The sequence below is a fragment of the Cygnus olor genome, chromosome 2, assembly GCF_009769625.2.
Source record: "Cygnus olor isolate bCygOlo1 chromosome 2, bCygOlo1.pri.v2, whole genome shotgun sequence".
Lineage (NCBI taxonomy): Eukaryota > Metazoa > Chordata > Aves > Anseriformes > Anatidae > Cygnus > Cygnus olor.
The window spans coordinates 35,698,345-35,721,223 of NC_049170.1; the positions used below are offsets into that span (position 1 = coordinate 35,698,345).

Below are 22,879 nucleotides of genomic sequence, written 5' to 3' on the forward strand. Positions count from 1 at the left end.
TCAAGTCTCTTAGAATTGTCTCATCCTATATGCTAAGTGAACTGCTCAGAATATATTAAACTCAGAAAACAAAAATATATTTGATGAACGAACAAGGTTTCATAAGTGACTTCAAAACAGATCCTTACAAATTTGTTAATTTTGATTTGACACTTTTTAAAATGTTATCTCTACTTTTTGATCAAGAGATTACATAACTTGCATCCCTGAGCAGAAGGACCTTTGAAGGTAAGGTTTCACAATAGCTTTCAACAAAAGCAGTTTGGGCTCCACTTCTAAAAAAAATGTTCATAAAGCCTCAAATTTGGCCCACAAAATTCAGGCAAATAGGCATCTTACCTAAATCCGTACTTAAACATTTAAAGATAGAATAAAGTATTTTAAGATACTGTTTTTAGTAGGCCTCAACAACATAAAGGAAAGCTTCTGGGGCTTAATGTTTCTACAGGCTCGTCTGATTATTTAGCTAATTAACAAAAAAAAAGCCCTCCCTCCTCTATCCTCCTCCCTCCCCCCCAAAAAAGTAGTTGCAACTATTGGACAGAACGTAAATTCATACCTCAAAGAGACAAAACAAGTCATGTTGTTGAAGTTGATTCCATGGTTGTCTTGTAGGTTCACAGGAATGTGCACTAGCGACTGCTTGCCTAAATATGTGTGCATGCACACAAGACCATTCGTGTATATAAACACTGTAAAGATTTACGTGAATTCACTGTAACTAAATTAATTTTGTTTGTCCTCTTAACCTGTAATAGCTCTTAGTTATTTAAATAGTTTAAGCATTCAACATGACATTTTATAAACCTTATCAATAAGATGTTTTGCTAAAATAAATGTGGTGGCAATTAAAATCTACATAGAAAATAAAAATAGTTCTCTACGTAAATACATCTAGCAATCAAATATTCAATTAACTAATCTATACTGTATAACTCTGTACTACGGTGTTATTTGACAAGCATATACAGAAGTTATATTTCTCAGGCTTAAATTTATATGATATAGAGAAAAAAGTCTTTAATGTCAAGTAAAGTTTCCTATACTCGTTGATCTGCAGCAAGATTTAAATCTAAAAGCCATTTCTGAAAACTACGTATCCCTAATAGTGACAAATGTGACTTGACATAATATTTACATACATAGAATCATAAAGAAAGCATCTTGTTTAAACCACATAATATCCTTTAATAATCCTCAGGGTTGAAGTGTTCAAATTTATAGTCTGATTCCAGAAATGATTTTACTGAAAAAAAGGACAGAAGACAAGGCATTTCAGCATACTTCGCTGTAGTGAAAGGAAACACAATACAGTTGTTGGCATGTTTCCACAAGAGAAGTCTGGCTCCCAGATGCTTCTCTTGTGACTCCTTTAAAAATGTTCTACCAAGACATTTTTGCATGCTCTGTGTTGATCATTAACTGCATGTTGACAAAAAATAAAAAATCAGCAGCTTTCACCCTTTTGGTGCTTTCATGAGAAGTAACAAACATACACCACTGACTCTTTTCACGCTGTTCATGGCTCTTGCCACCAAATTCAATTACGCCAACTACACTATATTTTTTCTCCAGCTTAAATGATTAAATAAAGCTATGGTAAAACACGCTTGCTATGGTTCACTAGTAAACAAAAATCAGGTTAAATCAGAAGTAAGCAGAAAATTGTATCTGCAACACAGACTGTTTAGACTAACAATATCTGGGGGCAATATTTCCACACTCATTTCTACCCATGTTAACAAATACTGACCCATTCCCCCGTTCTCATACACTAGGCCCAGAGTGGGATCATCAGCTTTGGATGTCTGATCTTACTAGCCCTACACACATCTCCAAGAGATGAGGAAGGATGGCAGGGATCTGGAAATAGTTCATAAGCAGGAGATAAGTGCTCCCTAGGCAGCTCAACATTTTACTGTGGGATTGGCATGCAGATGGTTCTCATGAAAACCCAGAGCCTCCAGAGTCCGAGACTAGTTGAATTCTCTTGCAGACAGTACTTCAGACTCTCCAGGCCTCATGCCAGAGACATGACACTCCCAGTTGCAGTGTACAAGGAATCATTTGCTAGGTCTAAGCTAGGTGATTTAACCTGGAAACTGGGTCTTATGGTCCTTATGGAAATGACAACAAAATTGTATCCGCCTTTGTTTACTGAATTATTTGAAAACATTGCTCAATATTTAGTAACGGAGACACCTCACTTCTTCAGAAATAAATCTGAGACAGGCATGAAAGCAAGTATAGATTCACTTAAAGTATTTTCTGACAATGGAAGAAGAAAGAAGCTCCTTCTGTGCTCTAGAGGCTTTTCTGTAGACAATGGTTTTGCTTTGAATATAAGAAGAAAACAACAACTGAAACAAAACTTCCCCTGTGCTAACTGTGTTCTGAACAGGAATATTTTCGTCCTACCTTGCTCTCTAGTCCAAATTTCACTGACTAGCAACAAACTGTCCACAGTCTCTTCTGACTTCCTAAGAGGATGTTCTTTCCTTCACTGCTGAAGATCACCTGTGTATCCGACCCTGCACATCCCTGGAGCATCCCTGTGTCTACTCTAGGGCGCAGAATACAGCTGCATCTTGCCCTCTGGTCCACCCCACTGAACACTTTTCGTTCCTAGGAGCAACCAACCTGCTTCTTTCAGACATGGGACTAGCCCAGGGAGCAGCAGCCAAGACGGACAGGAAGCCTTTTCCTACATTGCCTTCCTTGTATACGAGCAAACTAAACATAACATCTGTTACGAATGCAGTACCACTGTAACACACAAGCAAAACAGGTACACACGCACACAGCCAGCAAGAATAACGAAGATCTGGTTAATTCGTAGTACTTTGTCTTATTTCTCCATTTTAAGGCGAGCGGGAAGTCAAGTAGATAACAGATACAGAGTACACTGAGACAAAAAAAAACACACAGAGGTATTTATGCTGATGCCTTTCCAAAGGCTTAAAAATTCAAATAAGATAATTATATCTACAGTAACAGAATGAATAAATCAGTCTTTAAAGCCCACCTTGCAGGGTCTTATTTGAGAATCCAGTTGTATAAGTTATGGTTCTTTAATAGCTACCTTGTGGAAACCAGAAAAGTTGAGAAGCAATAGCCTGAGGCACCATATAACCTCTGGTTGCTCTTGTTTCTCAAAAGACTCTGCCTAATGGTTTTAATAGCCTGATACGCAGTCATTCATCACAAATTCAAAAAGTAAAGGTTCCTTGATCTATCTATATAGCATTCATCACAGTTATACCCAAGCAGTAGAGCAAGCCCAAATTTTCTATTTTCATAAATATACATAATACAATTGACATTTTACTTTGAACTTGCTAAACTACAGCAATTCCTCAAATTTATGGTTAATAAGCTATCTCACATACAAAGACATTTCTTCTGAAGGCTTTGCATTAGAATTATTTCACTGCTGCTTAATTAGATAAAACCAGTGCCACCAAAGAACTTCAGGTCCATAACCCATTGAAGACATGCATGCATAAACAAAGCTTTGCTCGTGATTAACACAAAGCCAACTGTCAGAAGCACAGTCCGCATCAAAAAAGCTATGATACAAGATTACTTTGTGTGATTTTGTCTTTCCAGGATGACAAGCTTTTCTGAGACAGGATTCTATCTTTTAATAACAAAAAACTTCTGTCACATACTGTTCACATCAGATTGGTTTTCAAGATCAATAGTGTCAAAAGTTGTTTAGCACTGGTGCATAGAAAATAGTATAAAAATGATTGATCAGTACTTGCAATAAAATAATCTTATTTCAATAAGTAAATTCCTTTCAAAGAAATGTGTGCTAATTAGTTTTTGAAAGACTTCTTTAAATATAAAATTGCATGATTAAAAATACTTCCTTTTTAGATATTATTAAGTCAGGCCTTCTAACTTTTAGTAAACCAGCTTCAAAACGTCAACAGACAATACATATTTAACAAGCATTCCCAGTTTATTTTTGTTTGGGGATTTTTTTTTTTTGGTCTGATTTAGTACTTCTGATTTGTTTTATACTCCGAAATACAGAAATAAAATTCAGCCTTTGATAACCTAAGACTTTGATAAGCACAGCCTTTGTAACATGAATTCCTTAACTTATTATTATAGTTGATCACAACTCAGGAAGGATATTACTGTTTTTACTGCTTGTAAACTCGGAAACGTCTTGCATGCATTTCAACAAGAGGAGAATAAATACCAAAACTTAATAGCACATATTTGCCATTTAGTGTAGATACTGCTTTCAACTACTTTGAATTTCATAGCTGACCATGACTCTTTCCACCACTACAAAACTGCAATATAGAAGATGCAATCTCAAATTCTGAAAACGTAGGCTTAGAATAAGCAATGTATCTGAGTTAAAAGGGAAGAGAAGAACAAATAGAGAATTCAAGGCATCAGAGAACACTGACCAAGCAAATACTGAAAAGCAAAATCACCAAACGAGATGTGCAGAATTTTGGAATAATAAAAGATACCATCATTTTTCACTGTAAATGGGTCATTTCAAATAGCAGTGGATAACAACAGTTACACTAGACACATGTCCAGTGTAAACATAAACAAAGGTAAAAACAGAACTCAAATTAGACTAAATTTTTGTACTCAATTATTATTCTATTTTTAGTGGCTTCCTCACATTTGTATGTTTATAAATGTGTGTGGTGTCTCATGCACATGTACCATTGCACAGCAGTCTTTCTGACATCTATGGGACACCTGTTATCCACAGACCATCACTTAATATTCACTTTACAAGAAACACAGAATAGTCTGTGAACCTTATTTTTGCCACTTCCCACTCAAGGGACATCTTATTCTTCTCAGCTATACCAGATTGTCTTACCTCCTCTTCCATCACTGACACCTAACATCAACAGAAAGAAAAGGTTCCATCTTTAGATGTAGGATTACATTAATTGAAGATAAATCCCAAGTTCTTGTGGCAAACAAAAGCTGAGATCCAGGTATCACGGTCCTAACCAACTTCTGAATATGACACCTTCAAATAGCAAAAAATTGTCTGGATTCATAACTCATGTCTCGCAAGCATTTAGTACCAGCTGGAAGACACTTTACGGTACATGTAAATCCCGCAGGAGTATTGCCTCAAATCCCAGAGCAACAGAGAATTCAGACATGGCTCCAGTCCATCATAGCAGTTGGGATTCAGCAATATACAGTTGCAAGAGGTTGTTTTTCAGTGATTTCCACGTCTGACATATAATCAAAGACACTGAGTAGACCCGAAATACCAGTGATCATGACAACAAAACCACACATCTCAGACGGAAAACAAAATCTTTACTATTCTCTGACATCAACGTGTAGTTTACATCTGCTTTTTACTGAACTTATATTATTTGAATTACTTTTGATTTACAGCAAAGTGAGTAAGCCCTGTAGCAGTCCTTCTTATTCTGATATTACACCTATCAGTAAGATATTACGGGCAAAATACCCCGTATATATAAATAAACAGTTACGAAATTAATATTTATCCCTTAACAACACTGAGATCCAGTCTTCGAAAAAAATGGTTTCGAAGAATGACCTGTCCTTTCTGCTTTAAAAGGAGGAGGAAAAAAAAAAGCCCTTGCAGCTCTCAAACTTGAAAGATGTTTTGATGGAAATTATTCAAAACACTTTCAGTAATTACTATGGAAACTCATCTTTAATACTGTCCTTGAGAATTCTGATCTTACACCTGGTCTTTTCAGCTTCAAATATTCCAGAGCCTACTTATACTTTATACTTAGGAATCACTTCATTTACTAATAAAATGCAGTTAGAATTCCATCTGTGGGGAAAAAAAATATAACAATAGCACATCACTGCTATGTACAACTGCTGTTGGTAAGAAGTAAAGAAATCTATAAATACTTGAGGCAAGCAACAGATGCTGGGAGGAATTTAGACAATATACCAGCATATATAATACACTAACTTAACAGCAATCCTTGCAAATAACATCTCAGATTCCCCAACCACCTGTGTGTCTGCTGACTCAGACCTACTGCTCTGATTTACACTGATCCATTAACAGTTTCTTTATTTTAGCCTACTGGGTTTAGGAACTAATTGTACACCTGTAACTCACAGCTTGGACTGCCAGACACCAAATGCTGTGTTAGTCCTATGGGCCTTGACCATGATATATTGAAATTATAAAAGTAAGCAAAGGTCTTCTGAAAAGGAATTTTCTTTAACACATCACTGCGAAATCTTCACTTCTAGCACCAAAGTCAATACATTTGACACTGCATTTTGAGAACACAAATATTTGCAATGAGTCTGTGTTCCTGAGTGACAGACCAAGCTTATACCCAAACTCCACTAAATAATCATGACTTCCTCCTTCCCAAGAGGTAAATCAGAGATCATGAACTTATCTTTTTCCCCTCTATGCTCATGAAAAGGTTACAACATCATAAAAAACAATTTCCTTCCTCAAAGCCCAAACGACCCAGTAGCAAGAGAGATGAGGATGATATTAAGTTATGCTGCTTAACTGCAAAGGTTAACTGTTAGAAACAATTAAGAAAGCAAAGCTGCTTAAAGAGGCAATCATGAGTCAGAGCCAGGCTGATCATTCCCTATTTTCATAGACAATGCTGGAAAAAAGTTCTGAAACAATATCAATATAATTTTAAAACTATACTAAAGGACTTTGTTTAAAATAAGTAAACATGCTAAAAAAAGGTGTTTCTTTGTATAGCATACTTTGTGTTGCATAAAACTTAAGACATTTCTTACCTTTCCCTGAGCCTTCCCCTGGTTACAGTTTCCCTAGCTAAGTTTCCACCTACACTGCAAAACAGAATTATTGGCCAGATACTACAGCTTGACCAAACTGTTTGGCAGAGAACTGATAGTGGGAATCAGAAGACAAAGGCAAGCTTTTCATTCTCATGAACCTTCTCCCAGTCAGAGACTGAATCGATCCCAAAATTTAATTTACAGCAAACTAGGAAGTGATGCAAGTTGTATCGAGTGGATTAGTTCTCAACAACAGTTCTCCTGGCTAGAGATCACTACAGTACTGAACTTCACTGTCCTTACTTCTCTCTCACCCAGAAGTTCTCTATTTTATGGACAGGCTAAAAAGAAATGACACAAAGCGAAGAATGCCAGATTTATGTCACACCACACCACTTGGGGATTTCCAACCTTACCTGTTCTGTAAGGGCAGCTTTTCATCTTTATGCACCGAGAAGCACCAAATATTCAAATCTCATCTTTAGAAACACTTTAATGGAAACTATACTGTACACAGTGGAATCTACTACTACAGTGCAAGCTTGTGAGCAGAAAGAGAACAAAGAAAGACAACAAGACTGAAAATTAATATAAAGATGTTAACCTCGATTAAGACCTCTTCTATTGTGCAAGACTGCTGTAGACAGTACACAGAGTTGATGTTGCAGGAAAGATCATGGTGGCAAGCAATGGTTGGCTTTGCAAACTCAGGTTTGTGGTCCATACACGTGAGACCAAGGAAGAGAATAGAGAAGGCCCTTTAAAATTATGTCACTAAGACCCCAGGTTAATAAAAGAAATTGTCTTCATGAATTGTAACAGATGAAGTCTTTAATGCTGACAAGTATCTCCCATTCTAACGAGGACAACTCTTCTTTTTAAACAGCACTAGGCTAAAGACTCAATGCATCCAGATAGCTCAACACACATACACAAAATTATTTAATAGTACAGTTCTAGAATTTATGTTACAGACAAGGAACCACCTGTGCTTATAATATCCAGCTGTAGACTGTAATACAAAATTGCCATGTCAAAATTATATACAAAATTGCCATGTCAAAATTATATAAAGTGTACTAAAGTAGAAAATAAATAGCTAATTAAGCAAAAAATGGGTCTCCATTACAATATTTTTATTTCTGCTCAACCACATTTTCCATGTGCATTTTTATTAAAAACAAAAAGACAAAAGCATAGCTTGCTGGAGAAAGCACTTTTTTTTTTTTCCTTTTTTCCCTGACCAATCTTGTAAGGGAGATTTACTAGTTGGAAAAGCTTTAGGTGTTCTGATGTTTTTGACTCCACCTAAGTAAACACAGTAAAACACTCTAATACTGAGAACCAAATGATGCTTCTATGGTGAAAATGTATTTGTATGTGCCATTAAAGAAGAAAGTGACTTACAAGATCAAAAGAGTAATTTCTGTCTTTGTAACCCCTCCAACTGTCAACTTACTCCTCCTGCCAGTAGACAGTACAAATCGAATTCCATTGAAATCTAAGCTTTTAATAGGTTAATAGACTATTACTATTCTGGATACTGGTTTGAAGCTAGTCAGCACCTGTCTGGAAAATTAATTTTTCTACACTGTCTCCTGCCACAAGAGGAAAAACAAGAAACAAAGCAATGTGATAGCTAGTGAATACAGCATCAGCCAATCCTGCTTACTGCTACAGTTCTCCATAGTTCCCTGTTTTTCTAAACAGTGAAAAAAAATATTCGTATCTTCTTTATAATTCAAACACTCTTTACTCTAATACTAAATCCAGTATTACAAAAATGAATGCTTTATGAGCTGTTTTAATTTGCTTCTGAAATGATGACAAACACACACACACACAAAAAAAAGACCACTGGAATACCTCAGAAATGCAAAAGATTACTTGAGAAATGGCAAATTATACCCAAATAAATAACAACAAGGTACAATGAGCTGTGAAATACAACAATACCTGAAATATATAATTTTAAAGCTAGTGAAAAGCTAGTGGATCTAATGTCAAGATGTTTCAAGGATAAAAAAATGAAGATAAATTTATTCTCCCTCCTCACAAGGATCTAGAATTTATCTTCTGCACTCCAGAGCTCATCATAGCTTTTGGGCTCTACGAGGAATTTTTTCTTTCTGTTCTCTTAAGGAGAGTTCAGAATTCCTTGTTTGCTCTGAATTAGTAAGGTAACAGCACGAATAATGGAGCTCCATCCTTTGACTATTAAAAGAAGAAAGAATACATTCATTTACCTGAGAAAATAGAAAGGACAGCCAACAGGAATTAAAAGCATACAATCAATCAGTCCTAATGAAGCCAAGCGAGACCAAAGTGGAACTCTCTTACTCTTTTCTTAGGTACAAAATACGGAAAGGAAATCCCTACTTCACAATGTGAAAATGAAGCACCACTTCAAGATCATGGAGCAAGACTGTTATTTAACTGAAAAATGAAACTAGATTTCTTGAACAACAGAAGGGCTATTCTTTCTTTGTGACAGCTGTTTTGTTACATTTCAGATTTATTAGCCACATTAGGAGACAACATTTCCTGGAAAACTGATATAAAAATGGGATATAAGTGAAAACACTCTAAATTCTTGCTGAATCATATCAAGGCAGCAATTCTCCAAAACCAGAACTCAGAGCAAAGAAGGCAAAGAATACATTAATTCTTGTTTCTCTGCCAATATTTTACGCATTACAGCTATAGATCTACTACCTGTTTGAGATTCAAATGAACAGGTAAGGTAAATGAAGCTCAGGTAAGAGAAATTTAACCTAGGACACACATAGATCTTCATTAATGAAAACGTAATCAAATGTAAAGCATCATCTTCTCTAAGAGCCCAAGCATCCAAAAAGCACTGCAGCAAGGTTTGGTTTCATTCTTCCAGCTATAAGACTAAACGCTCTAACACAGATTTTATATTCGCTGCTGAAGATCTTTTCAGCATGCATGACACAACTGTGCTCCATTTCAGCAGAACATGTACTTCTATATTGAAGTAGTCTAGATAAAATTCAAAGAAATTAAAAAAAAAGAACAGCTCTCCTACAATTTCCCAATTGTATGATGTGGGGTGTGTTTTTATTTTTTCATCAGTCACTCGTATTCTCTTCTCCCTTAGTTCACTGAAACAACCTTAAAATGAAAACCAAGGCATACTTTTTTTTTTCCTTCAGTGGACTCAATATTCAACCTAGCAGATAAATAAAGTTAGTTGGCATCACGTGACATGACTGATTTTTCCTCTCAAGTTATTGCTGATAATTGCACCGCCTAAGACAGTAAGGGATGCAGAACATTATTTCATACAAAGTGATTATTAATTGTCATATCACTTTAAAATATAATTTCTTACAAATGGTATCTAAAAAATTAATTGATTTTTACATAGTTTCTTAAAATCTAAACAAGACCAAACATCTTCATCCTATCACCTGAATATCTATAATCAATTCCAAAAGCTGTCCACATTAAGTTTGTGCATAACCATAGTCATACTGGAAGATATGAAATAAAATGTCAATACTCATATGTTTTCTTTATTTACAGATCATCTCCAGAGCCCTTTCAAACCAACACATTACTTTCTTGCAGGATTATACGATCATGTATTAGGCAGCAGCTAGAGTGACAGAGAACTTTTGCTTAATACAAATGCCAACATGAATAAAAAAAAAATTATGGGCAAGTTAGTGGAAAAAGCTGTAAGGCGAGTCAATTTTTTAATTAAAAAAAATTACATACTAGAGAATGTTAATGAGCCAAAAGTCCCCCGAGACCACTTTTACATCTTCTGCACTATTTTGATGCCCCTGCTAAAGAAAACTGAACTGTTCTCACTCAGATCTGGTTAAAGACACATTCAATGTCACAGTAAAATTTGAAATCTTAAAGTATCTTACCCATCAGGTTACTTTGCCCACCTACTTTTAGCCACTCATAGTTATCAAATTAGCAGTAGAGAAGACAGAATTGTCACAAGTCATAAGGTAAAAAATCTGAAGAGTACCTGGAAGTTCTTCATAAATGCTATCATCTATTGGTTCACTGCTCGCTTGTCCAACATCATCATATTCCTCTTCCTCCTCCGGAATAGTATTAGATTCCATATCTATATAAAAGCAGTTTAAAAGGTTAACATTTCCTAGAAAAGAAAGCCTAAGCAGAAATTATACAAAATGAAAACACAACGTGTTTTCTACAAGCTGGTCCTTACAGTTTACTCTGCATATTTTGTTACAGCATTCATAAGGAAGAGCTTTCCAGCTAAATGTTATTCTTGGAAAACAACAAGAATCTTGCACAAGAAGAGAAGTTACGTAAAAGCAAAAACATGACTGAAATCCAGGACTCACTATTCAAAACTAGGACAAGTAGGAATACTAGATATACAAACACAACAGATCAGTTAACGGACAGAACTACCGTCACCAAGCAGTACTAATAATAAAGGCTATAGCTCTTCAGGCTGGCTTACCTTGTATTACAAATTTCACTTGCTGTACCCATTCCTCTGCTTCTTTGGGAGTGGCAGCTGCAAACTATTAAATATTTATTAATAACTAGTAGTAGCAATGGCAAAAATATAACTACAGTTTCATTAGCAATAGAAAAGGGTCTGTAGCATTCTTGTCACTTCCTCAAGAAACCATTAGTAATTCTTTTCATGTCTTCTGGTACTTTTCTTGCAAGGATGCTTCTTATAATGTACAGCTAATTTTGACAAATTTACGTAATTGAAGGAGAGGATGATGGATTTGAAACTCTGATCAGCAGCTGGCAGCTGTGCAGAAAAAAGCTGCTTCTCTTCATCAATGTCAAAGCCAGAACTGATGAACAAAATTTGCCCTTGACAATTAGAAGACACCCATGAATTTCTTTAGACTGCTGGGTACAGTTTTCTTAAAAATGTTCTTGTCAGACTCCAACACACTACCTGACAGCTTAATTAACTGGCTTTCAACTGCAATCTCAGATATTTAAAACTTATTAAACTTACATTCTATATTGATGTCGAGCTGATAGATCTCTGAATTGCACAGCTGATATGTGCCTTTACGTAGATATTCCTGGCAAAGCCATGACCAATACAATATGTATTTAACACTGATATATATTTTGTTTAACTTTTCTTCCACTACTTAATTCATCCAAGAAATCATGCAGACATACCATATAATAGGTATTAAAATAATTACATCGAAATGACCAATAGATAAAGATGATAGATTTCCCCGTTCTTGTCCAAAAAGATAACATTTGAACATATACATATATTTTTTAAATTAGTTTTTTTTCCTCATATATGAATATACAGTATAAGCAAGAAAGGATTTCGTTTTTCATTAAGATGTCAGTGAAAGTTGTTTTACTGAAATGTTAATTCAGTAACTGGAATTGTAACGGCTTTATCAATTTAATTTCAAGTCGACATAAGAAGTCCAACCTGATAAATGCGCTTATCAGGAGCAGAGATTTCAAAACAGCAATCTTTCTTTGCATCCTTCCGAAGGTTATTATTCATTCTGATGGTGTAGCCCTCTAAGGCAAATTCACCTTTCTGTTGTTTGTCTGTTGGAGATAAAATACAAAGTTAGAGCTTCATTTACAACAATGAATGTAAGTGGCACAGCAGGTTATCGTTTATTCAGATTTGGTTTTCTATTTCATGAATTTTACAAAGAACAGGGAGGTTTTTAGCAAAATGATTAGGTGATGCTTCTGAAGATAAAGTTTTACTTAAACAGAAGACGCACAGAAAAGTGTATTTTTCTGTAGGATGCCTAAGGAATTCCACAGAGAGATGTCTGCAGATGGTGGTCTTATTTAGTAAGAAGCGCATGTTATGACACTTGCATCTAGGGAAACACAAGAACTGGAACTTGCAAGGCAAGCTTCCTATAAATCAGTGTATCTTTCAGGTTCAGTAAACCAATGGGAAAACCTGTCTAGCTCAGAATTTGCTGAGCTCCCTCCTAAACTAACCACTTTACTTAAAAAATAAACTTCAAGCTCCTTTTGAAGCAATTGGAAAAGCTTTTCTTCACATTCACCCACTCACTCCCAGATGTGCTTCCTTTCCACATGGTACAAGTACAGAATGAATTTTGTTATACATTCAGGCGTGTGTTCCCAAAGCATTCCTCTCAACACAGCAAAAGTTTAATTAGCTAATAAAAGTACTGAGCCCTACCACAGTTTATTATGTAGAGCCATGTGGTTGTTTCAAAGACGGTTCTACTTTTCAGTTTAAGGGTTCTGGTTTATAAAAGTATCGCTTAGAACACGCCTGTGTTAAATATACTGTATGTTGGGCAAGTGCCACCTGTGTGCTCCTTCTGAGCTCTTTGGACCAAGGCTTACATCTGATTTTATGTGCTCTGGCATGTTTTGGTGGATATTAAAAAGAAAACAAAAAGGTAAAAGTAATTCATTTCTGCAAGTTCTGTGGATCACAGTGCAGCACTCAAGTGAAGATAGGCATTAGTCACATTTTGCTTGGGCCTCCCAGGAAAAAAGCGCAGATGCAAATGAAATAAAATGAAATTAAGGTATGTTTTTGTTCTTTTTTTTCCCCCTACAGAAGGGGAACACATTAACAACAAGCATCAGCAACAACAACACTCCAAGCATTGCTGAACAGAACTTAGGCACAAGTCAAGCATCCACGGCTTGTATTTGTCAACAAAATGAGAAAGCCTCTACAGTAGATAAAATAGGAAAAACTACATTTTCAACATTATTTTGTCTCCTTTCTGGAAATCGAATAGAAAATTAAATTTTTCCATTCTGAAAGAGCAATAAGTGGCTAACACAGCAGCATGAACATCAGTGGATGTAAGGGCAGTCCCTATACAAACACTTTCACTAGCAATCTTAGATTGTGCTTCTCCCTTTTTATTAATTCTCACCTATGGCAAGTAAATGGCAAATTAAAAAAATTACTTGAACAAACCCAGAGCACTGTTCTATTACCTCTTTCTAGTCCCTTCTGTAACAGTAAATTTTATTACGTCTTCGTTAAGTACTAAGATTCAGTATTAATATTTTGTTTGCTCAAACCTCCACCTCTGTATCAAACAGGACAGAAATGTAAAATTCATTGAATCACACCAAGGCAGATATTAGAAATAAAAACTTGCAATAGGTTAACTAGGTCCCCTTTTAATGAAACTCATTTCAGCCTAGAAATTTCATTGTTCCTTCACTTGTGACCTCAGGGAGAAGATGAAGTGGAACACATTAATTTCTCCCTCTCCCATGCTGGAAGTTTATCAAAACCCCAAGAAGACAGGAGCACACAGACAGAATGAACAAACACCAGGTTCGAAAAGTAAAAATATCTTGTTAAGAAAAAAAAGAGGCAAGTATTCAAATTCAGACTCTTGGAGTATTTCTGAAAATACTTCTCTGTGACATGAACAATCCCTTTTATGTTAACACGGTTTTACAGAGTTAATCGGAGATTATCTCTGTATCAGTACTAGTTCTTTCAAAGAACGTTGTAATTAAAACAGAAAGATAATGGTCTTAACTCTCAGAACATTGTGTTCCTGTGCTAATGAAAATTAGTTGCATACACCAATAAAAAATATATATCCTTTGCTATTAAATTCTTTCACTGAACTCTATGGCAGCAGACTAGCCATAGCATTGCTACTTTTGCTTCTAATTATCTGTGCAGTGAAGTACCCCTGATTAAAGCCCAGCGTAGCACTGTGCACACTCTTAAAATGTTAACCATGAGGAAATTTTAAGACAACCTGACACTTCACAACTCTAACCCAGAACCCACTAAAGTTGAGAGAAAGACTAAGCATGCATTCACACTCCTTGTAGCAGCAAACCACAGAGCTAGTATGTCCTGAGAAATAGCTTCACAGATACCAAATGGCAGGACAGTGGACAATTAACAGTTCAGCTGCATCCACAGATGGTGACAGGCAATGAAGACTCACAAATCCCAGTTGCTCTTACAGAATACACCTCTCTAGGAAGGACTGGAGACCAACCCTGTTACCTGATTGCCTTGAGGCTGACCGTGACACAAGGCAGCTGTTTGGCCAGGCACCGTAGTCAGGTGTAGGCTTGAAGGCTGGGTCATCTTGTGACAATCACACTCAAGTGATCACCTCAACTTCATTTATTAGCAAATGCTTGCAGCTAAGCAGGTTTGACTTCTGAACTTCCCCATTCAGAATTATATACCAGAAATACTTTCTGGAGACTGTGTTTCAGAGAGAATTAAACAGGTTTTGATGTTTAAAAACTTTAAAGACCTAAGGATTTTACTCAGAGACCAAAAATTAGATGTAGATGTTTTTAATGGCAGGAGCCTTAGATGTCCACAGCCTCAGGAAGCCCATTTACATCACAGAGATTTCACTTTCATTTTGAAATCCCAAATTAGAACCAGAATTTTTTCCTAGGCAGGAATATACCAGCATATTAGGAAGGGATGAGGGAGGGACGAATGAAACACACTTCTCTGAAAAAGGGTAGCAGTCTTGTTACCTCTTATTTTCTCAAGATAGGGCTTTGCAATTCAACAACAGGAAACTCTTAAGTTGTCACAGTACAACATAGAACAGAATTGCAAAAGTATAACACTATCAGTTTTGTAAAAAAAGGAAAAGGAATCATCATCAAGCACAAGTTGGTCCAGAATTAGGTCAAATTTCATTTCAGAATAAGCTGTTCTTTACTCTCATCTTCTCCTCTTCTTCCCTTCTCCTCATATCAGGTATGCATCAGGAAAAAAAAAAAATCTGGGTTTCTTCAGATCATTTTGCATCGGCAATTTAGATTGGTAAAGAACTTGTACAACAGAGCGGACAGTCAGGCAACTAAATACTGAAAAAAAAAGTCAAACCTAGGACATAAATTTTTTTAGAGATGAATAAATTTAGGGTGCATTTAGGTTTTAAAACAAACAATACAGATCTGAATGAAATTTGAGATCACTTTAAACATTTTTAACATTTTTCTTACATATGAGCTTCATGCATACTAAAAATAGTGACACGTTAACAACGGAAACAGGGCCAGTATTATATTAGGAAAAGGGGGTCTCAAGGGAAGCAGAGAAAAAGGGTTGTGAAGTAGCCTTGCGTAACTGAGTCCATGGGAACTTTTAAAACAAAGGAGAGTAAACCTTCAGCTGGGTCTTGAAATGATTGGGTTGTAAATTTGAGGCCTAAGGCGATGTGACCATATTATTAGCACATGTAAAAAGAATTAGTGCACTCTGCAGAACAGAGAGGACTTAGAGAGTGGAAAGGAAAGAAGTTACAGAGAAATGCATGAGGAACAAAGGCAAACAGAAAGATTTCAGAAAAGTGACAAAGTATTTATAGATACTCTTAGAATCTATAATTTAACTCTCTTCATCTTGAAATTAGGAGTCTGTAAGATCTTACAGTTTACATGGCTTCATGCTAAATGTAGTTTCACATACTTTACCGCATGTTTTCAAAAATAGTACATGTCAGTATCTCCAAAATGGTCATTCCTTTTCCAGCTTTTGGAATAGCCCTTTCCAAACGTATGCATAGCAATCATTTTCTTCTAGACTGCAAATCTGAACTGCAATAGTCTTTTTTTTCCTCTTTTGAGAAATCTAAATGATAAAATGAAAAAATGGAGGCAAAGATTGAAACACACTATTTAGTGCACCAGTTTGCTTATATTCAATCCCAGACACAGAAGTCTGGGATTGAAAAGTTGTCCCAGTGGACTAACTGAGCCTACAAAGCAATGCAGGACTTATGAACCACCAAGATGACAGGAAATCTTGAAGTAATGGACATAAACTTAACAGTTACACTAACTACTGATTAGGGGAAGATAAAAAAAAAAAGTAACAAGCAGCACCTTCTTTTATTCACAGAGACATATTGCTCAACAGGACAATCAGCACTGTTTTACTGTATTTTGCTAAGGATCTCTTTTCTTTCTCTTTTTTTTTTTTTTTAATTGGACAAGCCTAATTACTGTAGTTTCATAGCATCTTGTGATTGGACATTCTGCTTAGTATCCCCTGCATCAAGATCTTATATAAACCTGCACCTTCCTGAAACTTAGAGTTACCTGTTTGCACATCTAAACTTCCTGTGAAAATTAAAAACTATTACAAACATATAGCCACAGGCACAATAAAACTTCAGGAGTTAAAAAAGGCAATAATGTGGGGAAAAAAGAATTAATTAGGGTATTTTTCTTCCGCCTATGTCACTACATCGGCACTATAAACTGAAGTGTAGGCAATTAGGAAGAATCAAGACTTGATTACCAATTTCACTTATCAATTACTACCTTGCTAAACATGTAGCTGATCTTTCCAGTTTGCTCAGACAGAAGGGCATGTAAAACTGTGGCTGTTAATTTATTCATTTAAATTAACTTTCCTGTCCATACGCTTGGAGGTCTGAAGGGATAGCAATACTTACCAGGTGGCTGAGTACACAGGCACTGCCAGAGATCACAGAGAAAAATAGTGGTACCTGTAAACAGGGTACCTAACTCAGGAAGCTACTTCATGGAAGCAAAGAAAAGAGAAGGATGTTTATGGAAGGAAAGACTATGAAAACAAGGACCAGATGGGCTTCTAGAAATCCAGGCCTGCCCTGGTATTTGAACATGCTTCTCTTCAATGTTGTGCTGCACTTCTATGTGGGCCACATACCAGATGAATATTGCAGCACAAGTGCAAAAATGGATGCACTTTCTGCAATACACACTTCCGACGTTTAATTAGGTCAAACCTTTAAGGCCTGTTTTTCCATCACTGATCAGGAAACAGAAATGTAGGTGACACACTTAGACCTGTCTGTATTGCAGAGATAACACTGATTCACTATCCAATGCTGCACTGAAAGTATCAGAAAATGTAGGAGGAAAAAAGAAATAAGACATGAATTAGCCAGCAGGCATCACAACCATTAAAAGGATGCCTGTAACCTCTTATGTGAACATACACACACACAGTCATTTACTGTATTTTCACAGGCTTTAGGTTTTATTGTATGCTTCTGGACTAGGCGTCATATTTTTCATTAACAATACACAGGTCTGAAAAATGGTTCTGCAACTTTTCCTTACACGTGCTTGTCAGTTCTATACCCTTCCATATTTGTTATTTTCCTAATGTTAAAAAAAAAAAGTTACTATAATTAAAAGTGTTTTGGAAACATCAAATTATCTACACAATATAAATCTTTACCCTCAAATTTAGCATTCAGTTACACTGATATTTAAGCATAAAAAAAAAAAAAAATCAAAACTTGGCCAACAAAATAAATGTTTTACCAGATATAACTTATCCTTTACAGATTAGTGGTCTACATGTCCAGGATTTAAAAACATACACATGGCAAAACAAGAACTAGAAATCCCAGCTACCTCTCTGCATTGTGTCCCCCAACACACAGAGCACTAGATTACTCATAAAGGCTATGTGCAGCATGACTGCAAGCATATATGGACCCCCTCGTCTGCCTGGTCTCTCTTCAAATTGGGTTCACATTGACAAAAGGGGAATATTCCCATTGCGTAAATCTGTCAGTAACCAGGGCCCAGCTGATACAAAATGTCTGCAGACATTGAACAGGCTAGAGCAGACCAACGTCATTTAGACAACTGCCATCTAAATAATTCAGGAGGTGGCAGCAGTTTTCTATTAAGCGGACCAAACGCATACTTCAGTTACCCTACAGTTGTGAACTACACAGCTTCCTTCTCCCCATGACCCAAGTTGTCTGGTGCAGCACCAAAGGTCTCAGCTAAAGAAGGGCCCAAATGCTACAGCATACCACAGCAGGTGCTACTGCTGGCTGTAGTGGCAGTGAGAACAGTTCATGTTCTTCTAGTAAATCCATGCCAGATCTCCTCGGGATTCGTTTACCACACACCTAGTCCGTGTTGACAATCTGCAGCTAAAGAACATAACAAACAGCAGTACACATGTCCACAAACGACAGCATGACAGCTTGATTTCAATAGTAAATTAGTCTGCCACTGATCTAAAGAAATTACAGGTATCCAGTTCACACACAATGATGGCAACTTGCTTCTTCACTGGAACTGGCTCCCTTGTATACCATGGCATCAGAGGGCTGAAGAAAGTACTTCATATTAGCCTAAAAAGTAAAGCTTTCTTCTTCTAAGACAAGTTCTGGAGTTACTGTTAAAATTCTGGTCAGATCTGGTCATCCCAGATCTGCAAGAAAATACAATTCCACCATGCTGTGCTAGTTTTTCCTGCACTAACAGCACCAGTCACAAGGAGGCACAGCAGAAATTCATGCATCTGACATGTTTGCTTCCTCAGTGAGCTAGTCATGGAGTCCAGACACATCTACACAGATCCCGAAAGATGCTCCATGGACTATGCACCTCTCCCATGTCATTAGGGTATGGTTAGGAGAATGTCCCCTCAACAAATCTGTGGTCTACAAAAGCTCTAAATGTATAAGCCAAAGCATGTCTGAAAATCAATAAAGGAAAGCTATCCCAGTGTATCCCAATCAATTCTTGATTTTTCAACCAACCCCAAACCCCATGCTAGGGAACATGCTTCCAGGTACCTTAATTTTCAGCACAGGTATTAGAAATTACAATGCAGCCTCGATAGCCAAACTGCTATAAAAGAAAAATGGAAGAAAGGAGATAGGCAGTCTTCCCACCTTAATCCAAAGACCAAAAACTAGCAGATGAAAAGCCAAAGCTTTGAAAACCCAAAACAAACCTTAAAAATTAGCAATATAATGTCAAAATATATATATATATGTTTTTGGAGTTGTATATAAGTGCAACTACACATAAACAAACAGCACAAGCTAATTTTCCAGAGAAAGTAACAAATTACTATAGACAAAACAGTATTAGACCACAGGTCCTCTTTTTTTTTTTTATTTTCATTTTGTTAAGAAAGATTGTTTACGCTTTTGAAGCTTGACCAATCTGTAAATCCCAAGGAAAGAGTAAAGTTGAAAAGGGGACATACAGCAAATATAGTAACAAAATTCTGGAAACAGAATTTGAGAGGAAACTGCAGCAAGATGAAAATCAAACTTACAAGTCCAAAGTACATAAGATACAATTATATCCTTACCTTAATTTTCTTTTTTTAAAGAGAGAATGAGTTTAACTGAGTCGGCATATTGAGTAGTGAAACAAACTGAACCAAATTAAATTAAAACCATATGAAAAGACTATCTGCACTAATCTCATGTAGAGTCACACAAACATAAGCAGAAGAAAAATGTTTAAATTGAAAGTTCGCACAGAAATAAGTTCTGTTTTTTCTTTAAGAAAAAAAGAGAGTTGCACTTTTAATAATTACAGATACAATTCTGTATAATTTGCCTTACACCTTTCGTACATACGAAATACACTTGGCACACAATTTAAAGAAAGCTTTATTTGACTGACAATTTTGAATATTCAAAGTGATATCCCAACACTTATGCCAGATTCTTTCAAAATGGACAATCAGAAATCACATTCAAAAACTAGCTTTAGTCTCCATGACTGGCTTCTAGTTAAATATCTTACTTCATTTCTAACTTTTCCAGAATGTAATTTAGAAAGAAACATGAAACTCCACTGTGTGGTTTTTAGACTAACATTTTCCTGGATTCAACCATCTTTAAACAACGCAGAAGGTGTAATTGCCGTAGGGTATTTTCAAATGAAAATACCATTTGGACAGAAAGAGCATTTGCTGTCCAGTACATTAATTAAGTATTAGAGTACTATCAAACCTAATAGCTAGCTGTTATTGGCACATGAGGTAGCTTTACAAGTAATGTGAACTTTTTTCTTCAGTTTTCCTGCTTTAGAAAATGGGCACATCATTTACAGATTCTGAGAGATTTAATATTCCATATATTTATAAAATTCAAAGCACTTTTTTACAACCATTCACGTTTTCAAGTTTCATTTACCCTTAGTTTCTCAGTTTCCAACTCCACTGGAGCTTTCATTTTTCCTCTTATTTTCATATTTCTTCTCTTTGTTAAAAGATCATTTTAATGGTTTATCATTATTGTTATAATTACCTTTGTCACTTCCATAATAGTAGAAGACCGTCTTACTGATGACACACCACCGCTTCTGCCATTCAAAGCCAAGAAAACTGTGGTCTGCAAATAATATAATTTGTGTTACATCACTTTATAGCATTATTGAACACAAATGTGTTACTTCTTTTCGAGGGTGAGGAAAGAGGGAGGAGATAGGAATAATGCTAAGTAAAGGAAGCAAAATCTGGATATGAAGAAGACAAATGTATGGCACTGAGAAGGGAAACCAGAAATAAAAGCTGGTGGCAAGGAAGTAAATGGGAATTTGAAATCATATAAAGAGAGAAGTCAGGTGAAACATTAAATATAAGGAAATTATGAACAACTTCCTAAATATTTCCTACAGTTATTGCAGCATTAAGTGGGTATTAAGGTGACAATATAAGATTTATTGAATCAAGGTAAATATTGACTGAACCAAAGCTGAGATCAATATTTGCCCTCTTGAAGGAAAATAAATCTTGATGCTCACTGAAACATGAAGTCAACATATGGTACTTTTACATACGTTCCTCATGTTTTCTTCAAAAATACCTAAAAGTCTCTGAATTATGGCTGATGCTGGACTTTCACAGCATGATTTTTTTAGTCAAAGAAATGGGATTTTCTTTTATCAGTATAGAAGCAATTACGTGCTGTTCTTTCTTTTGCATAATAATGATTCAACGTTTCAATTTCTATTCAGTTTTATTTATCACTCCTGTATAAAGTCGTGTGTACAACTTCAAATACTGACACACAGACGTCCCAGATATAAAACACGAACTAAATCATTTTCACAAAGATAGTTAAACTTACCTTTTCTGCGTTTTTCCAAATATCCAGCCTTCAGAACAAACTGAAGATCTTGACATGCAATAGGAGGAAACAGATTCCCTGAAAGAAAAATAAGTTCTGTAAATTCCAGCTTTTCAAGAAAAATAATATAGTATCATTAATGAATTCTTATACTCTTAATATGCAGGAGCTACAGGAGAAAATAATTCTAGTAACTACTACACCAGGTTATTTTAAATACAAAAACCCTCAAACAACTATGAATGCTAGAGCTGTTGCTGCTGTCATCACCACTAAGAAAAATATAGCTATGTAGCTGCCCCTACAAATCTCAGAAGAAATGGAAAAGTATATAAATTAAACAAATTATGGCAACTTAGTTAACTTGTGTTTTGAACAGGGTCGGCAAAGTCAGCTGGTAATAAAATCAGTGATTTTTCAAATGTGCAAACAAAAAACAAGTATCACAGTTCACGCAATTATATTGGGAATCTGGTTTTCAATAATAGCTTCACACAAAAATATCTCGAAACAACATACAATGTGAAGAACGTATAATATACTGCAAACAAACAAAAAAAAAAAACTAGATGAAGGGATGATAAAATGTAACACCTGCTATTGACAGACACTGCCTAATTTGCAATATGATAGCAAAGCACTGTTTAGACAAATAGGATTTATAAGGTGAGACTGCATGGACCAAAGACATTCCACAGAAGTCTACACAATTGTTGTTCGACAGATATTATTTTTAGATTTTGTAGAGCATTGCTGCATCTGCAAAATGATGAGTATAAACCACTGTTTTCTTTCCTCTTTCTCAACTATTAATTCATAGCTAGAAGCATAAGACTGACCGGTCGACCCCAACTCAAATTAAAATAGAAACGCAGGCATTAAAATTTGCACTTCTACCCTACATCCTTCCCTTGCTAAGTGAATAAAATGATTCAAACAAAACTGCTAGTTTTCAGAAACATTTTAGATATGTCTAATAACATGTACAGAATGTCGCACTGTTTACTGCAAGCAAAAAATTGGAACAAAAGCTATTCCTATGCTGCTTTTTTTTGTGTGTGTGTGTGTGAGCATCACAGTGAAGTTCGTACTACTTACTGTCATCAAATATTCATAAGAGTCACTGTAGGTAGGTGGCAAGCTTACACAGCAGCAATTCTTCATCAAAATATATGTAATCTCATTAAGTTCTACCAATAAAAACATACAAAAAAGCA

General features: G+C 35.8%; 1 protein-coding gene across 1 annotated transcript in view; it reads right to left on the bottom strand.

The window, feature by feature from the left end:
• The window catches only part of SKAP2 (src kinase associated phosphoprotein 2), a 114,990-nt gene that overhangs the window by 25,792 nt on the left and 66,319 nt on the right, over positions 1-22,879 (bottom strand). The window contains exons 5-9 of the mRNA XM_040547635.1: positions 21,663-21,740; positions 20,841-20,924; positions 12,227-12,351; positions 11,258-11,321; positions 10,790-10,891 (exon numbers count right to left, since the gene is read on the bottom strand). Of these exons, the coding sequence (XP_040403569.1) occupies positions 10,790-10,891; positions 11,258-11,321; positions 12,227-12,351; positions 20,841-20,924; positions 21,663-21,740 (453 nt within the window). The remainder of the gene's footprint in view (positions 1-10,789; positions 10,892-11,257; positions 11,322-12,226; positions 12,352-20,840; positions 20,925-21,662; positions 21,741-22,879) is intronic.